The sequence below is a fragment of the Leptonychotes weddellii genome, chromosome 4, assembly GCF_054177405.1.
Source record: "Leptonychotes weddellii isolate Sample4059 chromosome 4, ASM5417740v2, whole genome shotgun sequence".
Classification (NCBI taxonomy): Eukaryota; Metazoa; Chordata; class Mammalia; order Carnivora; family Phocidae; genus Leptonychotes; species Leptonychotes weddellii.
In genome coordinates, this window is record NC_138372.1 from 75500927 (window position 1) to 75521219 (window position 20293).

At 33.8% G+C, this 20293-nt stretch overlaps 1 protein-coding gene across 1 annotated transcript in view; it reads right to left on the minus strand.

The window, feature by feature from the left end:
• Positions 1 to 20293, minus strand: part of DPYD (dihydropyrimidine dehydrogenase) — a 741385-nt gene that overhangs the window by 515914 nt on the left and 205178 nt on the right. Inside the window, exon 6 of the mRNA XM_081817099.1 lies at positions 15468 to 15555. Within this exon, the coding sequence (XP_081673225.1) occupies positions 15468 to 15555 (88 nt within the window). The remainder of the gene's footprint in view (positions 1 to 15467; positions 15556 to 20293) is intronic.

The window sequence follows — 20293 nt, forward strand, 5'->3', positions numbered from 1 at the left end:
TTATTATTATTATTATTTGCAGAAGAACTTCATTGGTTACTGAGGAAAAGGTATAAATTTACATCTTACTTTATATGATTAACATATCTCTATGGAAAAAAATCACTTTTATAAACTATATATTAATTCTTACTAAGGAAATTTGCCTTTTAAAGGGCCCCACGATAATATTTTTTAAAGTAAAAGATTTTCTTCCCCAATGTATCCCTTCTAAATACACACTTATTATGCCAAATCTTCTTTTGAAAGGTTTATTTTTGTGTACTTATTTAGTAATTCCAAACTTATTTAACACAAATATCTACTATTTCCAAGTCCACTCCTTAGTAATAACCAGGTTCAATGGTGTTCAAGAATATTGGTTCTGCACACCATGAGTTCATATTAAAACATCATGATAAAGAAGTTCAGTCCCTCATATGGGCTACTTTACCTTTTCTCTGTTACTACAAAAGATCTCTCTAAACACAAAGAGTTATATACATACTATGGTAAAATGAAGGATGTGATAATAACAACATTATAACACTATGAATAAGTCATGTTGAAATAATATTCACAGACATGGACTTAGAACATAATTCATTTCCAGTACGTATGAATATCACACTCAGTGAACATGACAAGTCACAGAATTTCACTGGGACTTAGTTTTCTCATGTTACCGAGGGTGGATATGAAGAATGACTACATGATCTCACCAATGCTACGACTGCATGTAATACCTATAGGCTGATAATATTAATGACTGCCATTTAAAAAAATCCTACCATATGCCAATTCAGTGAAAAATTACTTTATATTATATTTCTATTACTCCCAATAACCATAAATGATGAGATACTGAATTTGACTAGTTTCAAGGCTCATAATTTTTCTACTAGAGCATACAGCAACTAATACCAAATCTACATATCCTGCCCAGAAACTTCTCACCTGATTTCCAGACCTATCCCAGTACACCTGAGGGCTTACTGGATTTTTCCACTAGGACATCACAAAAAAATCCCAAACAAAAAAGGTAAAATCAGAATCCATAATCTTCCCCTCTTTTATTCTATTGGTAAATTGTCATCACCATCCATCTAATTGGTCAAAAGGAGTGCTGAAGACATTCCTTAAATTCTCAACCTGCTTTGCTGCTTCTTATTCCTAATCTTCACGAACTATATCTAATCAGGTGCTAAGACCTACTCATTGTATTTCCAGTTCTCAGCCCTATTTCAGATCCTCAATTTTCTCTAAACTGAATTATTGCAATAGCCACACATAAAATGTCCCCAGACCTGGTCTAGTCCTTCCCCAACCCATTTCCATAGTGCCACTGAACCAATCTCTCTTATCTCTTACATCTCATGTTAAAATCCTTCATCCTCCACAGTAAACAGGAAACATACTAACTCAACTAAATTCATGTGTATACCATGCCAACATCTGTGGAACCTGTTTCTGTTATATTCGTTTGGTCCTACTGACTAGCACACATCCCTGGCAGTAAAAGCTTCTGCAACACTATGGAGCTGTCACATATATTCCCTATATCTGAGTGTACTCTTCACCTTCTGCCCCCTACACATCCCCTGATCTTTCTTTTTTCCTACAGAGGCTGAGAGTCTAGGATGAGTAAGCAGAAGTGCATATAAGTAAGTGAATAGAATGCTTAGATCCTATGCTGCTGTGTTACATACTGTGGTAAATAGTTAACCAGGGGACAATTAGGAAATATTTGTGTGTCTATCCCCCCTCAAAACTGTAAGCTTCTTTATAGCAAGGGCATATTAGTCACTCACCAGGAACTTGATATTTACCGAATGAGTGAGTATATAAGCAATAATGGGAGTAAAAGTGTTAGCATTATAAAAAAATTATGAGAATGAAGGTCATTTATGTTTGTTAATACTTTAAGCATATGTCTGTTAATATTTTGTCAGTGATGCCAGACTTGGATTCTAAAGATAACTTACAAATACTAGATTTTTCAAATACCATTTTAAGGTTGTGTGGGCACAATTAAAAAAAAAATCTAGCTATGTGTGCTAAACTATTAAAAACTAATGTTTTAAATGACACTGAGTCAAAACTTTTTAACATCTCTTATTTTGTGTATTGTCATGAGATGTCTTAGTATTTAGAAAACTTTAAAATCTATAAGTGAGCTTTCTGACGCTCCTTCTACAAAAAAAAAAAAAAGAGCCATGGAATGAAAATGTTGCCTTTATAAATTTTACTCGTTTCTCACTTTATCCTCCTCAAGCTTCCATTTCTCAGATGACTGTAAGTTGCAAAAGGCTGGAAGATGAGAAAACAAAACAAACAAAACCCCCAAAACTCCCAAGAACCAAGAGGGATGGTTTCATAACATATATATGTATACATATGTATAATATGTGTACACCCCTACACACACACACACAAATAGGAGGGGGGGAAAGAACACATTTAAATATAATGGAAAAAACAGTTTTAGAGGAACAGAAGATCATTTTAGGGCCAAACCTGTTATAATATGTACCACTCTAATAGGAAAGCTCACTGTTGGACCATTCGTTAGAGATTTATTCACTCTTCTCTAGTCTTCATATGATCCCATATTATAGCCCAGATTATTCCCACCAGAAATTCTGGTCAATAGCTACCAAAAATGCCAAGGGGAAAAAAGACACATAAAACTGATTCAACTTTCCCTGGAGTATTCTATTAATCAACATGTCTATAGTCAGTAGAGAGGAAAATATACATACACACAAACAATTCCAATAATTTATTTGATTGTGTCAGAGTGATATTCTTTACAAAATAACTGTAGTTTAAATACTTAAAATGTTTTTATTTTAGTACAGTTGACCCATGAACAATGTGGGCTTGAACTGCATGGGTCCACTTAAACGTGGATTTTTTTTTTTGATAAATACAGTATAGGACTATAAATGTATTTTCTTTTCCTTATGGTTTTCTTTAATAACATTTTCTTTTTTCTAACTTACTTTATTGTAAGAATACAGTACATATATACAAAATATGTGTTAACAGACTGCTTATGTTATCATTAAGGCTTCTAGTCAACAACAGGCTATTAGTACTTAAGTTTTAGAGGAGTTGAAAGTTATACATGGATTTCTAACAGCATGAGGGGCAGCACCTCTAACTTCCATAATGCTCAAGTATCAAGAATAGTGTAATAGTATAAATGCTGGTGGTATTTTGACAGAGATTGCATTAAATGTGTAGATCTCTTTGGGTATTATAGACAACTTAACAATATTTGTTCTCCCAATCCATGAGCATGGAATGTTTTTCCATTTCTCTGTGTCATCTTCAATTCCTTTCACAAGTGTTCTATAGTTTTCAGAATTCAGATCTTTTACCTCTTTGGTTAGGTTTATTCCTAGGTATCTTTACAGTTTTTGGTGCAATTGGGCGTAAATTGGGATAGGTTCCTTGATTTCACTTTCTGCTGTTTCATTATTGGTGTATGGAAATGAAACAGATTTCTGTACATTGATTTTTGTATCCTGTGACTTTACTGAATTTGTGTATCAGTTCTAACAATTTTTTGGTAGAGTCTTTCGGGTTTTCTACACAGAGTATCATGTCATCTGCAAATAGTGAAAGTTTGACTTCTTCCTACCCAATTTGGATGCCTTTTATTTCTTTTTGCTGTCTGACTACTGAGGATAGGACTTCTAGTACTATGTTAAGTAATAGTGGTGAGAGTGGACATCCCTGTCTTGTTCCTAGCTGTAGAGGAAAAGCTCTCAGTTTTTCCATATTGAGGATAATATTAGCTGTGGGTCTGTTATATATGGCCTTTATGATGTTGAGATACATTCCATCTATCCCTACTTTGTTCAGGGTTTTTTATCAAGAATGGATGCTGTACTTTGTCAAATGTTTTTTTGTTTTTGTTTTTGTTTGCATCTACTGAGCAGATCATATAGTTCTTATCCTTGCTTTTATTAATGTGGTGTATCGTGTTGATTGATTTGCAAATATTAAACCACCCTTACAGCCCAGGAATAAATCCCACTTGATCATGGTGACTAATTTTTTTAATACGCTGTTGGATTAGATTTGCTAGTATCTTATTGAGAATTTTTGCATTCATGTTCATCAGAGATATTGGTCTGTAATTCTTCAGTGTAGTGAGCTCTTTATCTTGTTATGGAATCAAGGTGATGCTGGCCTCGTAGAATGAGTTTGGAAGTTTTCCTTCCATTTCTATTTTTTGGAACTGTTTGAGAAGAATATGTATTAATTCTTCTTTAAATGTTTGATAGAATTGCCCTGGGAAACCATCTGGCCTTGGACTTTTGTTTATTGGGAAATTTTTGATTACTGATTCAATTTCTTTTCTGGTTATGGGTCTTCATATTTTCTATTTCTTCCTGTTTCAGTTTTTGTAGTTTATATGTTTCTAAAAGTGTATCCATTTCTTCAGATTGCCCATTTTATTGGCATATAATTTTTCATAATATTCTCTTATAATTGTTTGTATTTCTGTGGTGTTAGTTGGGATATCTCCTCTCATTTGTGATTTTATTTATTTGGGAACTTTCTCCTTTTTTTTGGTAAGTCTGGCTGGGGATTTGTCAGTTTTATTAATTAAATGTGAATGTACTTAATGCCATTGAAGTGTACACTTAAAAAGTGGTTAAGATGGTAAATTTTATGTGTATTTTACCACAATTTTTAAAAATGAATTTTAAAAAGGAAATTTGTAAATTAAGAAAAAAATCATTATTTATAAGTAACACCAACTTAGGGGATTGGTTAAGAGTATGGCTTTGGTTTCAGATGGACCTCAATTCAAATCCAGGTTGTACTAATGAGAATATTACTTCACATCCCGTGAAACAATTTATACATATATGAAATGGAGGTATCAACAATATCAATCCAGTATTACTTTGTGAGAATTAATTTATGCAAAAAATTTAGCCAATACTCTAAGAAATTAAGTCACTGAATTTATTGCATTTGCATATACAAAATTTGTATTTATTAATTGCATGAATGTACTTTATTTTCTAAACAAATAATAACCTTTTAAATTTATTTTGTGAACTATTATCCCTAGCACATAGCTAGACATACATATGGTAGAAATATAACAATATACATTAAAATATGATCAGTCAATGATAAGATTAAAAGTACAGTAGACAAGCACCTGAATATAATAGTCTTTATAAAAGACAAAAGAAAGGGTGTTTTATCCTAGTGAAAAGGAAACTTAACCACAGATGTGAAATAGCAGTCAATTTTATTTTATTTATTTCTTTTTCAAAGATTTATTTATTTATTCAAGGTGGGGAGTGGCAGAGAGAGAGGGTTAGAATCTCAAGCAGACTCCCTGCTAAGCGTGGAACCTGACCAAGGACTTGATTTCATGACCCCGAGATCATGACCTGAGCAGAAATCAAGAGCTGGAGGCTCCACCAACTGAGTCACTCAGGCACCCCAAGTAGCAGTCAATTTTAAAACATGCTATTCTAGCACTGACAGATTTATCAGCGAAATGGAAATATTAAGGCTCAACAAACAAAATATTGTGTACATAAGAAAATAAAGTGTAGAAACACAAAATAAGAACTTAAAGATCCAAGGAAGCAATTTTCCAATTAAATATGACTTTCTTCCACTAAACTGGATATATTCACATGATCTTTGACTGATTAATCCAGGTATCAATACCTTCTTCTCCAAATTTAATTTATGAATTAAGAGTTGTATGCACAATTTATCTCAATAACACAAGCAAAGTGAACATCTGTTAACTTTCTGCCACGTAAGTTTGTGTTTGGGAGGGTGGTGTGAACAGAGCCTCTGATGTGTAATATTCTTTCCATCTGCACACCAGGTGGCACTGCATGGTTAATCAGAAGATGATAACACACATCAAGATTTCTTATGTATTTGGAGATAAGAAAATAAATAAATCAAAATTTTGTTTAATTTTTTTTCTTAAATGTCCACAGTAACTATAGTTAATAATTTACTTTAAAGGGTTATGTTGAGTTAATAATGTAAATTAATCATGATTACAGTATTGTTTTTCCCAATATGAATTCTTATATAATTTAAATAATATTGCCAAGAAATACGAGTTTAAAAAATTGAGAAAGGATAACCAAACTAGGTTCTATCCCATTGATTTCTATTTATTCATTTAAGTAAATTTGTGTAACACAGTAGAGCCTTGGGGAATTTAGGACAACATAAATTCACTAGATGCCCCTTAAATAATCCAAAGGCAGGGTCAGGTAACAAACTGATTTGATATAAATTTCAGTTGAATTTCCTTTAAAACATTTATTACTTAAAATACAATGTCTTAATGAAGTCTCCTCTTAAAAGCAATGATCTTGCTTTAGTACATACTGCTTTTAAGTATTTCATATCAAAGAAGGTGTTATTTAAATGTTAATGAAAATAATATTATTCCATTTAATCTAATGCTGCTTAGCCAAAAATGCTATAGCCCAACCTGTATAAATATGAAATAAGTGATAAATAAGACACAAAAATTACCCTGCAAAGTTTCTCATTCCTATTCTTTGGAAAGATTATTTGTAGAAAGAAATCTGAAGCATATGTAGAAATATCCCTAATTTCTTCTAATTTGCATCAAATTCTGCCATTTTCATACCATTTTTCATGCCTCTCTTATTAATCCCTCTTTCCTTGTGTGTAATGGGGGCCCTAATTTTACCAAGTTTTGCATACAGTGATTTGCAAAAGTGTAAGATAAGCAGGGTTGTGCAGTTTATAGTGTGAATAAAGCTATCTAGTGGTATGTCTCCTAGCTCTAATTAGAAACCACTGACGTATCATACATATGTATTCAATGTCATGAATTCCAGATTCAACTTCATTGAATTGGGGACTTGGGGGGAGAGGTTCTTGTATGACAATACCCACTACCTCAGTGACTTCTAATTTTGTTAATTATCTCAAAGTTTATTTTTCAACATCAACTTTTTACTTCTAGAGGACAACTCAGATCTACAGGATGATTACTACATTTACAAAAAAAAAAAAAAACAAACTATCATGATGCCCATAGTGTACGTTCAACAATATCCCCTCCAAGTTCAAATGATATTTTTCACCCACAATAAAAGGCAACCAGGAGCCATAAGCAGCAGTTGAAAGAAAACATTTTGGTTAGTCCAATAATTTTCCAACTCTTTTCTCGATTACTTTTTTTTTTTTAAGATTTTATTTATTTATTTGAGAGAGAGAGACCGACAGAGCACAAGCAGAGGGAGCTGCAGGCAAAGGGAGAAGCAGGCTCCCCACTGAGCAGGGAATCTGATGCAGGACTCGATCCCAGGACCCCAGTATCATGACCTAAGCTGAAGGCAGACACTTAACCAACTGAGCCACCCAGGCGCCCTTTTTTGATTACTTTTTAAGAGTTGATTAAGCTACTGGGAACTACTTAAAAAAAAAAAAGTAGTGCTTGAACAATGAAAATGACAGAAAAAACAGTTTTTCCTCCTTCTTTAAATAACTAATATAAGTGAAATATATTTTCATTCCATGAAATATATATATAAAAATGTAATAATTCCTCCATGTCTCCATCAAAAGAAACCCAGAGAAGACAAAAATGTTCAATAATTTAAAATAAAATTTACATTCATAAAAATGTTTAATAAAAAATATGGCATATAGAATATTTTAAAATAATCCTCCTGCTAAATTAATTATGTCCTTTTTTACTATAAAATGGGAGAAATAGATTATTTCAGTTAATTAAATCAATAATACAATTGATGTTTACGGAGAATCTACAATATTCCAGGAATTCTACCAGCAGGAAAAAAAACACTTAAAAAAAAAAAGGATTTTCTCATTATCACCATCTTCATCATACAATGCTTATTAAGCACCCTCAAGCAAATAACATTACATTGACCAAAATGGTCAAAGACAATATCTAATATTCAGCACAGAAGTGTAATACTTAATGCAATGATAAGGTATAAATGTAAGAATGACATGAACTGTAACATTTAGAATTTAATTCATTGTCTTTGAGTAACTAATCAAAACCATGAACAGGTCTTTGCATTTTGTAAAATAAAAAAAAAAAGAGCTATAAGAAGACACTTGGAAAGATAGACGACTTTAAAAAAAAAGCTAAATGATCAAATAGCTTCAAACTTTTCAAGAAATTATTACATTGTTTTTCACTTCTTCCTTTGTTTCTCTTTTCATTTTATTCTTCCAATTATTTTACTTCAAAAAATGTTACTGATGTTATACTATATTCATATTACAAAATGTGCTAACCTGTGAAATACAACAATTTTAAAATCTAATCCTTGCTCTCAAAGGTTTTTAATATACTGTGCTTGTGTGTGGGGCAAGGGAGTGGATATATGCACACAACCAAAAATAATAAAAGGAAAACTATATTCAGTTCTATAAATGACGTAGAAAACATTTTGTTATATATGAACACAGAATAAACATTTATCTCAGCAGGATGAGTATGAATGTCTTATGTAAGAAGTGGCATTTGAGATGAATATTGTAAGTATTGACTTTACCATATGGAGACAGACTAAAAAATTTTCTCAGCAAAGACAAGACTATGAGCCAAGATATAATGATGGAAGAGTACAGTTTACTTTTGAGGGATGTCTAGATATCTGGTGGCAAGAAAGATCTATAAAGTAGTAGATTTAAGGCTAAAGGGGTAGATTTGGACAGCTATTGTAGCCTATTCAAAGTCATACAAAGAAATTTTGACTTACTCTGAATGCAGTGACAGCCACTAAAAATATTTTAGACATTTATAGCTTGTTTTTAAGAAGTGTTACCTGATGTGGAAAGTTCTTCATATTAGAGTACCATATTACTAAGAGAAGCAGAGTGATTTTGAGCAAGAGAGATAACCATCATAAGGACCAGGATTACTCTGACATGATTAGCATCGTCTCCTAATATAATCAAACTATTCAGGAATCAATGTCAGCTTAGTGAACTTGGAATCAGAACAAGGACATTTTAAAGAAAATAAACTTATCTGTTTATCATCATGACATGGGCTCAAAGAACTCCAGGTCCATGTATTCAGGTGTCTTTAAAGAGATACCACCAATATTTCCTCAGATGTTTTTCCTTTCTATACTTCTAAAATTGACCGGTCCCTACTACTTACTTCTGCAGATTAAGATACACTTTCTATAGATATGTTAATATGATCAAAGAATAATTGCCCTACATCTATTTTATCTCCTTCTGGGGGCTTTGCTTGAACTCATTAAATGATGATTTAATGAACTCTCAGCTGGAATTCTATTTCCCTCATTTCTGAATTCTTGAGAGCTATCTCACAATTATACCCGAGTACTTATAAGTGACACCAGATTAGACAATATTAAAAATTAAAAAAAAAAAGTGGATTGTCAAAATCATGCCTTTTTTTTTTTTTTGCTTAAAATTAAATCAGGTTTATTACTTTAAAATAATCTACTATAATTGTGCACAATCCCTAAACAACTTCAGTTTTTATCTGTGGACATAAGAGGGTGGTCTAAAAGCCTTATTCCATTTTCTGCTAAATAAATAGAAAGTATACATGATTGTATACAATTTAGAAACTCCTGATTAAGAAGCTAATTAAGAATAACTTTTACAGAGAAGAATTCTGGCTCTAAGAAGGCACAAGAGATTTAACTAAAGGCCACAATGTAGCAAATTTAATACCACAGTTTCTCAGTGGACTTTCTTAATTGTAATTATCTCCTCTTCAGCTGTTAAAATATTTGAGAATCATCATATTTAAAAAAATAATATTTTCTTATGGTAACTGGGGAAAAAAGCCAACTGGTAGTAACAGTAAGAAAAGTGAGGCTAAATATAAAAAAAAATAATTCTTTCAGAGTATGAGGTCCCATGTTCATGATCCTTAAATTGGACAACTCAATGTAGGCAAGGTTTCATGGAATAACTTATTGGTTTTCAGTCACTGTGTCTCTAACAGCTTTTGATGTTGAAATATGGATGTTTGCATTTGGTACAGTTTTCCTACCTCCTCTATAAAATCCACTTTCCATGTTTTAGTTGCATTTACTAGTTTCCTTTAAGCTTTCTTAATCTTTATTTTCTTATCCACTTAAGAACCATTTTGAGAGTTAATGGCGTAGATTATATTAAAAGTTGAAGGAAAAAAAAAGAATTGGGCATGGAATATTTTAGCTACTACTGCTTCTACTACCAATATCACTACCATCAATGTTACTAATCCTACTTAGTTCATTTGTAGTGTAATACCAATTTTATAATAACATAATATCTACTTTCCCCTAGGTTTGGTCAATGTTATAATACCCCCCCCCCCACAAATTGCCAATATGTTTCAGTATCCTATCGATTTATTTTGGCAAATAGTTAAAACAGTTGCATTAAAAATCAATAATTAAAAAATACTTATAGAGTTCCTAGTATGTGGCAGGCATTTTTCTAGGCACTGCCGATCTATGAACAAAGCAGACAAAATATTCAGCCTGTAAGAATTTGACTTCTAATGACTAAAACAAACATGTAACTAGTCAATTACAATAAAGGGAAGTAAGTGCTATAATAAAGTCTAGTCTGGACATTCAGAAAGGGAACAAAAACAGAGTGGTGTGAGAATTAGGGTAAGGAAGCAGCTTCATTTATTCAGACTAAAGGGTGAGGGTAGGGTTGGATCATTAGAAGAGTACTACATGAAGTAGAAAAAAGTAGAACATGTAAGCTAACAACTTTAATAAGAAAATAATGACAGTTGTAGGTCCAGGCAACACCATGTCCAAATATTGAGAAAAAAAATTTTTAGATGAGGTAAAACTGAAAACAGTTCAAAATGGCTGAAACACATAATTTAATGAGTAAAGTGACTGGAGACATAAGTTTTGACCAAATCATGAGGAGCCTTGAAAGTCTTGTTTTAAGGAGGTTTTCCTCTATCCCAAAGGAAATAGGAAGCTATGGCAAAGGAGAGAGGGTTTAATGAGGGAATGGCATCATGAGATCTTATTTTAGAAAGATCACTATTTCTGCTGTAAGGATAATGATGTCCGGGGAAACTGGTTAGGAGGCTACAGCGGTGGTTCAGTATCAGTAAGGGTAGGGAATGGTGTAGTGAGAAGTGAATTCAAGAGAAATCTTTGGGGTACATACAAATTTAAGCATCTGGTGGTGAGACAGTGACTATTTATCTCTATAATATCTTCCTGAGGTTCCTGCTCCCTTTGTGTCTATTGTGACTGCAATAATGGATTTTACTATTTCCTCTGTAATCCTCTCTCTCCCCCAAGTATTAAAAACAAAAATTCAGGAAAAACAAAAAATGAGAACCAAAACACCTCATCAGGAGAATATACAAAGTTTTCCCATTTATCTGGGGGTGTCCTAGTTGATGTTCCTTCTCTTACATGTTTGTTAATCTTTTCACCACCGCCATGTTTTGTGAGACCACCAGAGGTAAATTACTAGACAAGGGAAAGAATATGTGTTCCTCTGGAGCAAAGGCTAAAGATTCAACTCTTCAGTCATCTAGGGTCTAAAACCTGACTCTAGAATATAATCACCCAAAGAACTTCAATAAAAAAACTATACTCATCTCCAGCCCACTCTGACCACATCACACTCCTCAAATTATATGATACTATTGTTCTGTTTGAATCTCTTATAATTTTCCTGATTGAGATTAAAATTAAGCTAAAAACTGAATTCGATTTCTCTGTATTTTTAATTCTCAGCACAGTGCCTAGAACATTGCAAGCATTAAATACTTATATAATTCACTCATCAGTTACTTACTGATAGGTGTGGGGCATGCTATGGGAAAAAAGGCAGTTAGTACCTCAGGGTCTTTACAACATAAATGAGTGGCTTTCAAACACTGACTATTAAGCCACATTTAAAAAATAATTTTTTTTGTAATACGCAGGGTACATGTGCAAGCACACATACCAAAAACAAATACACACCGAAATGAAAACATTTTTCACAAATTAACACTTACCCTAACCATGAGCAACACACTTAGATATTTTCTATTCTTTTGTGTTCATTCTTGTAAAATAAAAAAGAAAAAGGAACGATGGTTGCAATCCATTATATTGATTTCAATACTAACCAGAGAGAATCACCAAATACTTTGAAAAAGCCTTGCACAGTGGATGTTCTATTTCTGAACATTGACAGTAACACATTCTGCAAGTGCTTTTATTAAAAAAAACAAAAACAAAACCAAAATTTTAGTCTTTTAAGAAATTCCAATTGTCTCAAAACAACTCATTCCAGTTAGAAAAAGATACAGAGCTTTATATCACTTATCTTTATTTCACTTAGAAGAAACTAAAGCTGTCATGGGTAAAAAGATGTAAGTCTCACAATGATGTATATTCAGTGTGATGATTTCTTTAATGGACTCTGTTAGCATTAGTTAGGGAAAAACCTAAAAGTGAGCAACTTTTCACCAGCAATATCATACATATTGTTAAAAATCAGGCAACATGAGAATATATTTTTGTTAATGCAATGGATTTATTGAGCTGTCCTTGATAAGTCATATTTAATAAAGCCTTTTTTCTTTTAGACAAACTAACATAGAATGGACAGTACTTGTAAATATATAAGATCTATAAATAATATTCCCAACTACAGAAAGAGAAAATACTCCATTTTCATTAAGTGACATACGTAACCAATATGTAAGCACTAAGTTCAGAATGAATTCTTTGTTATTCAATGTTTTACTAAGCTCCCTGAATAAAGAATCCAAGTGTCAAATACCAATGATGATGCACACCTATGGCAGAGAGACCTTTATTTCTCTTCACCCTCTATTTTTATCACATACCCCCTTCTCTATAGTGATAGAAGTTTAATGAGGGCATCTGTTCACCCAGCTAGAGACTATATTTCCCAGCATCCTCTGCTGCTAGGCATGTTTATGTGACCAGGTTGTGGACAATGAGATAAAAACAAAACTGATATGTGGAACTTCTAGGTCATAAACTTGAAAGGAAAGGAGCTCCCTTTCTTACTTCCCATTTTTGTTAGCAGGAATGTGGGCAGAGTGGCTACCTACTGACCAAAGATGAAAGTCAAGTGTTGAGGACGGTTCATAGTATTAGATAAGAGAGACTAAACATTTATCTTGTTTAAACCTTATTTTCCTTTCTAAAAGTGGCCAAACCTATATTCTAAATAATATAGAAGCCCTATTCTAAAATTGACTTCTCCAAACTCAGTGGGAAAAGGTAGATGAAGTGAGTAAAGTTTAATTACAATATAGAAGCATAGTTAATAAATAAAAGTATGTAAAGATGTGAGGCTGTCCAAGTAGTAGGCAGTTATATGGTAATAGAAAGGTCATAAATTCCCAACTCGGCAGTCAAGAGTGTCAAACAATTCCTGGAGGTAACGTTATTTGTCTTCTATAGACAGAAGCTTTTTTTTTTTTTTTTTTTGACAAGATGAAACTTCCTTGTATATATTTCATATAAAATACTGAAATAGAACATAACTGCCTTCTACACATCACTACACCAAAATGTCAAAAGATTCACTCCCCAGCATGAAAATGCACAGCAACATAAATATGAAAGGACTCCACATGTTAAATGCAGAATTCACACCTTGGTGCAGAGTGAAATGGAGTATTGTGAATGGATGTGGCATTATCAAGTAACATATGTAAGGGGATTTAATGGAATGAAACAAAAAAAAATTAAAACATTATTGATTCTAACAGATGGAAGATATTTCTATGGCTAAAACCACTTAATCGTTCCAAATTTTTTTACAATTTGATTATGCAGTTAATTTGGAGATATTTCAAGGTATTATTTATTCGGCCCCTATCTCTCCAGTACAAAGATTCTTTGTACACAACATTTGTAGAGATCACAAAACTGCATTAGCTTTTACCATTCCATTAATGTTAGACCTATCTTTTCTGTACAACTGCCCTAGGAAACCACAATGGTGAATTACAAATAGCAATTTGAAAACATCACCAAAATTTCATACCTGTTGCTTCACTAAATTTTCCATTCATTACTCACAAAGCATCTTTGAACCTGTACTTACTGAAAGTAACAGCAACTTATTGATTCAAAATTGCTGGTATCAGTAGATATACTTCATAGACGCCTAACTTTCTGTTTCTTTATGTTATTTCTTGTATGTTAATTTACCATACAAATGTAATGTTGAAAGTAAAACCAAAGTTGGTGTAGTGCCTTTAAAAATGAAACCCATGAAAATATCAGACCTTTTCTCCTTCCTATTTTTGATCTACACAGTGACTATTGTACTTAAATGAAGATAAGATAGAGAAATAGCGATGAAGCAATGACAGTGGAACTCAAGTTTCTGAAGGGAAGGAGGCTCAGTACAGACACTTAGAAGCTAGAAGCTACAGTGAAAATTTATTTCCTCCCCCATAAGTTTGCTTCTACATAAACGGAGTGACAGAGATGGTCTTAGACTTGGTAGCGATTCCTAGGAAGAGAATACATGGCATCCTGATAAGGAAAATTTAGTAGGCTAAGAAGCATTCTTGATAATTTCACTCTAGATACGCTCTGAATAAGGACAGTCCAAAAACAAATGTTATCCACTGTGTGATCACTTAAAGAAGTGGAACAGTTTAAGTCTCATGTAGCTTTATTAACTTAGCTATTCACATTTAAGGCGTGTGAACTATAGGAAAGACAAACTGAAAGATAAGAGGATGGACTTACTCGCTTTGTAAGCCATAACTGTCCCCAAAATGGGGACATGAAAGAATGAATACAAAGTTCCTGAGACAAAGACTAAGTTAAATCAACTCTTTGCTCTCTCTGGTCTTTTAGTAAAACAATAAGTGGACAGAAAAAATGTCAGACAGCTCAATCTCTGTGGGATATGGAGACAAAACATGCAGCCATGATACAGGTGAAGTGCCTTAGCAGCTCTACATTGTCCATGTGACTCCCAGAAGTATAATTAAACATCTTTAAAATTCAGCTAAATACAAAAAGTCTTTAGGAGATTTTGAAAAAAGATGAATAGAACAAACAAAACCCGAGCCAATTCTGTTCTTTATTGTATATTTAGCCAGTTGGTTTTATCATAAAGAGAAAACTACAGCATCTATACATGGTTAAGCCCAAATTCTGAGCGTCCATAGCATGACTGAAAAACATCTTGTGTCTTAGAGATGTTCACTGGTAATGATGGCATGGGGAGAGATTGGGGAAATTTAAAAATGGTCTTGCCAAAGTCAATCCATAATGAAGGTGAGACGACACGGTTATAAATAGAAAACTTTCTTTAGCCACTCATTCCTGTCTGCTCCCCGAACAGATAAAACTTCTATCGTGGAAATGTCTGCAGGCAGTTATTCTGGCCACTGTCAGAAGACTTTTTAGAAATTACAAAGAAAAAATATTTAAAAGCAAGCTACTCACCTATTCCAATGAAAGCAGCTTTGTACCCTTCTTCTTTCAAAGTGCTAAGAGTCATTTCATTTGCTGAAAGGCTTTTGCCACAAATTATCTATAAGAAAAAAATGTTTCAATAATGATATTTTGGCATTTGATTAAGTAAAACTTTAACATCAAAAGAACAGAAACTCAATATATCAAAAATTCCATATACATGTGGACATATTTTTGTCTTTTAGTATATAGGCTTACATATACAAAACAGTATACAAATAGAACACTAATATATCTTGCTTAAGGACTAACTGCAGCTTTGCCTTTTAATGAAATAGCAGAAGAAAAGCTAGTGTATTTAAAACCAAGTCAGTAAACTTTCATAGCTTGATTAATATGTTCAAGGCACTATGTGGGGCACTTTAAAGAATAAAATGATAAATGAGACACAGTTTCTGCCTCAATGTATAATGAAGATCTGTGCAGAAGACGTACATAAATAAATATAACATAAAACAAAGTGTGATCAGCACGTGTCTACAGGAATTCAAGAGGATAGAGAGATTCATTATGGCTGAGTTCACAGGATGAGAATAAAGACAGGTAGCAGGATTTTAATAGGGCTCTTTTAAAATAATAGATAGAGTTTTGATAGAGGACATTGTCCAGGGAAGATGAATAGAGTTGGGAGGCAGAGGGTAGGCAACACTATTACAAGTCACGATACTTTGTTCAGTTCCCAGACATGAGCCAATTTTCAGATCTGGAACCTACTAACTGCAGAGGGTGGCCAAGTCCCCAGGAAGAAGGACCCTGCAACATCCTGTCAAATTAATACTCTAATGATTCCCTTAGTCCCTCTACAAAGGGAACTATGGCCATTTACCCAGGTGACTGTACAGTGGAGAAAGGGAAATAATCACACGTTTCAAGGACATGGGATACAGATTCTTCACGGACATTGATACATAGAGATGCAAGAGTGGGGAACTGCAGGGTAAAGGTAAAAAATGTACCCTGGGAAAATTCTGGCTCACAGTGGGACCACTGAGATCACAGCCCCAGGTAGTGATTATTCCCCCAGTATTCAACTGCATAAGCAAAATTGTTATACTTGTCAGTTGAAGTAATCCCTACATTGGGTCACTCACTGGTCTCTGCAGTAAGACCTATAACGGCTATAATAACTGGGAAGGCCAGAGAACTTCTGAAACCCCAGTCGAGAGAGTAAATCAAACACACTACCATATCCTGGGGTTGGGTAGGATGGGGAGAGATGGTGGTGGTCCATGTTATATTTCTCTGTAATTCACCAGTCTGGCCCCTACTGAGACCAGATGGCTCCTGAAGAATAATGGTAAACTACTGCAGGCTCAAGCAAAGAGTACCCCTGATTGCAGTTTCTGTGACAGATGTGGTATTATTGTTAAAGCAGATTAATAAGGCCACAGGTACACTGCATGGGGTAGACTTTTCCATCCTGCTTCTGAGAAAAAGGAATCAGAAACAGTTCACATTCACAGGGGAAAGATAAGAATATTCATTTACAGTTTTGCCTCAGGAATATGTCAACTCTCCCCTGTAATAATATATGTAATCTGAAACTATCCGGTCACCCCACAGAAATCACAGTGATCCATTACATTGAGAACACCATGCAGATTGGACAGCATGAGCAAGAGGTGGCTAGTATGCTGGAGACTTTGTTAAGACACACGCACTGAGAGGGCAGACAATGAATCCTAAGAAGATCAAGGACTAGCCACTTAAGTGAAGTTTAGGGGTCTACTTGTCAGGTGTATAGCATTATATTCTCCCTGAAGTAAAATATTTTGCTGCAATTTTGTTCTCATTTACCACCATAGAGAAGGATAACACCTGGTAGGCATCTTTGGGTCCTGAAGATAGCATGTTCTTAAAAACAAAAGCCTCTAAACTGAATCATAGAGAAAGAACAAATTTTACCCATGAAACAATAATTGAAAATAACCTGCCCAGAGTACTTAACTAAGTGCAAGGCTTTCTTCTAAATACGCATATATGGACTCATTTAATCCTCACAATTAGCCTTATGAAGTGGTATTGGTATCCTCATTTTACAGATGATGATACTAAGGAACAAGAGGGCTTAGACAACCTTTATCAAGATTGCATATATGGGGCGCCTGGGTGGCTCAGTTGGTTAAGCGACTGCCTTCGGCTCAGGTCGTGATTCTGGAGTCCCGGGATCGAGTCCCGCATCGGGCTCCCTGCTCAGCAGGGAGTCTGCTTCTCCCTCTGACCCTCCCCCCTCTTATGTGCTCTCTCTCTCTCATTCTCTCTCTCAAATAAATAAATAAAATCTTTAAAAAAAAAAAGATTGCATATATAGTCTAACTGCAGAGCCAGCATGAGTGACAGCTATGCTCTTATGTTTCTGAGGTAAAAGGAGAATGAAAGGCAGAACTGGAACCATCTTCAAAGGTATAGAAAAACATGACATGTGAAGACCTACTGAAAAAGTAGTGTTTCTGGGATATAAAGGGCAAAGCAAAGAATAGAAAGAGAAAGTAGGAGAAGATGTCTGAGATTGTATCATAAAGGGCCATTTTGCTCTCCTAAAATACTAATTCTACTTTTATATTGGGAGATAGAATAAGTGTTTGAAAGTTTATAAGCAGAGGACAAACAAGGTGAGATTAATAACTAACATTCAGAACTCTGGAACATATCAAATACCATAGAACAAATTAAAACATCAAGTAAACATGTACTATTAAAGGTGCTCTGTAGTATCTAATAGTGTGTATTTGTATTAGAATTAAACACTACAAAATAATCTAATACTGAAGTTTCTGAATTTCAATTTATACTAATTTTTAAGAATAGATTTTTTCTTTTATTAAACTATTTCTGATCATACAGAAAGTTCTACTGTTTACTGTATGAAAAAATTAACCTTATTACCAATATACAATAAAGGAAAGACATAAAAGAACACTAGGTCCAAACATTCTAAATAAAGTTTTAGCAAGTAGAATAAAAATACATTCCAAAGTTGAGCAGTGGAATGCCCTGCTGATGGGTTAATTCATGGAAGTGGTCCTCAGACTCCCTGACTTTAAGGTTAGTTTATCTACTGCCTCAGCAAAAAGATTCAGAAAAGACCCCCATCCTTCCTGAGGTTGTATATGTGTGTGTGTGCACAGCAGTTTAGTTTAGTAGTTGCACTATGTGATTTATCAAATGAAGACAATGACATCCCAATCCTTCTACTCTAGTAGAGTGAAGATGTCTGAGTTTATAATGTACAGGAAAAAGTACAGATATTTTATATTTCTACAGCCTGTTTCCACCTTAGTAGGCAATAGTATGCAACTGGGGAAGAACAAAAAAAAAGTTGAATTATACTTTAGTGTATTGAAAACTGGAAACACACATAGCTTGACTCTTGGTGTTAATATATTGGTACTGGAACCAGGAAGATTTTATTATACTGTGGACGAACGTTGTGAGAAAGATGGATAATAGCCATCATTGAGCAGTAGCTCCATGATGCAAATGAGACAGAGCAATAGTAACAAAATTCAGTAGAGTGACAGGCACGAGAACTCTTCTCTGTCTGTGCTGGGGAATCCAGTCAAACTTCCCTTTTCTAAAAGCCTTGGACTCCCAAACATTTGTCATCTGATCAATAACTAACTCTCAGTCAGAAAGAACAAGGACAAAGATTCTTCGACAAAAAAAGTTAAAATTTTGCTTACATTATGCCTTGGGAAACTGAGCTGAAATGTGTAACATGTAACTAAAACTAGTATTATAAGACAATTACAAATATTGAAAACGTTCCTGTGGCTGATATACTATGAAATCCTAATATTATTTGTTAAATATCATGCTAGGAAAATATCACATGGGCAGCATTTTCCTTGTGTTTTTGTTCCTTTTATTCCTCTGTAATTCTATATATGTAATATTTTTACATCTTGATTTTTTTAAACATGGATTACAACATACATTGTACCTTCCTCTAGTGGCTTTAGTAATACAGGACTGAGTACTCAAGCTTCTTAACTAAATTCAGAATAAATTCACTCCACTTCAAGCTCAGAATAAGAATTATTACTATTCCAATATAAGGGCTAAATATAGTAAGCCCTGAGCCAGAGTTCCATCTAATATCCCCTTTGGGACTTCAGGGAACTTTCTTCACACATACATAATATGTCTTCATATATATAATAATATTTGTAATGTAGATAAAGGTTTACAACTTTTTTTGTAACTCTTTCTTCAAAGAAAATATATGATACCCATTATTAAAAAATACAGATAACAGTGTACATGCTCTTCACATTTTTTTTTTAAAGATTTTATTTATGATTTGACAGGGACACAGTGAGAGAGGGAACACAAGCAGGGGGAGTGGGAGAGGGAGAAGTAGGCTTCCTGCTGCACAGGGAGCCTGATGCAGGGCTCAATCCCAGGACCCTGGGATCACAACCTGAGCAGAAGGCAGATGCTTAACGACTGAGCCACCTAGAGCCACCAAGGCGCCCCGCTCTTCATATTTCTGATAGAATATTTGGCTAAACAGATAAAATATTTCCAGAACACCTAAGATAAGAGATCAGAAGGAAGAATTTTAAAAATAATATTTAGCTTTCTTCAGACACAAAAATTATTTTGTCAAATATTGAAATACATATTTCTCTCCTTCCAGTAGAGTTATGATATGATTTTATATTAGTTTTCCAATAACATCCAATAATAGAAATGCTTCAAATAACTATAATAAGAAACAAGATGCTGTTGAGAGGTTATCATGAGTGAGTTCTGAGTTAGGTATTTTCACTCAAATTAGGAAGCAGAAGACA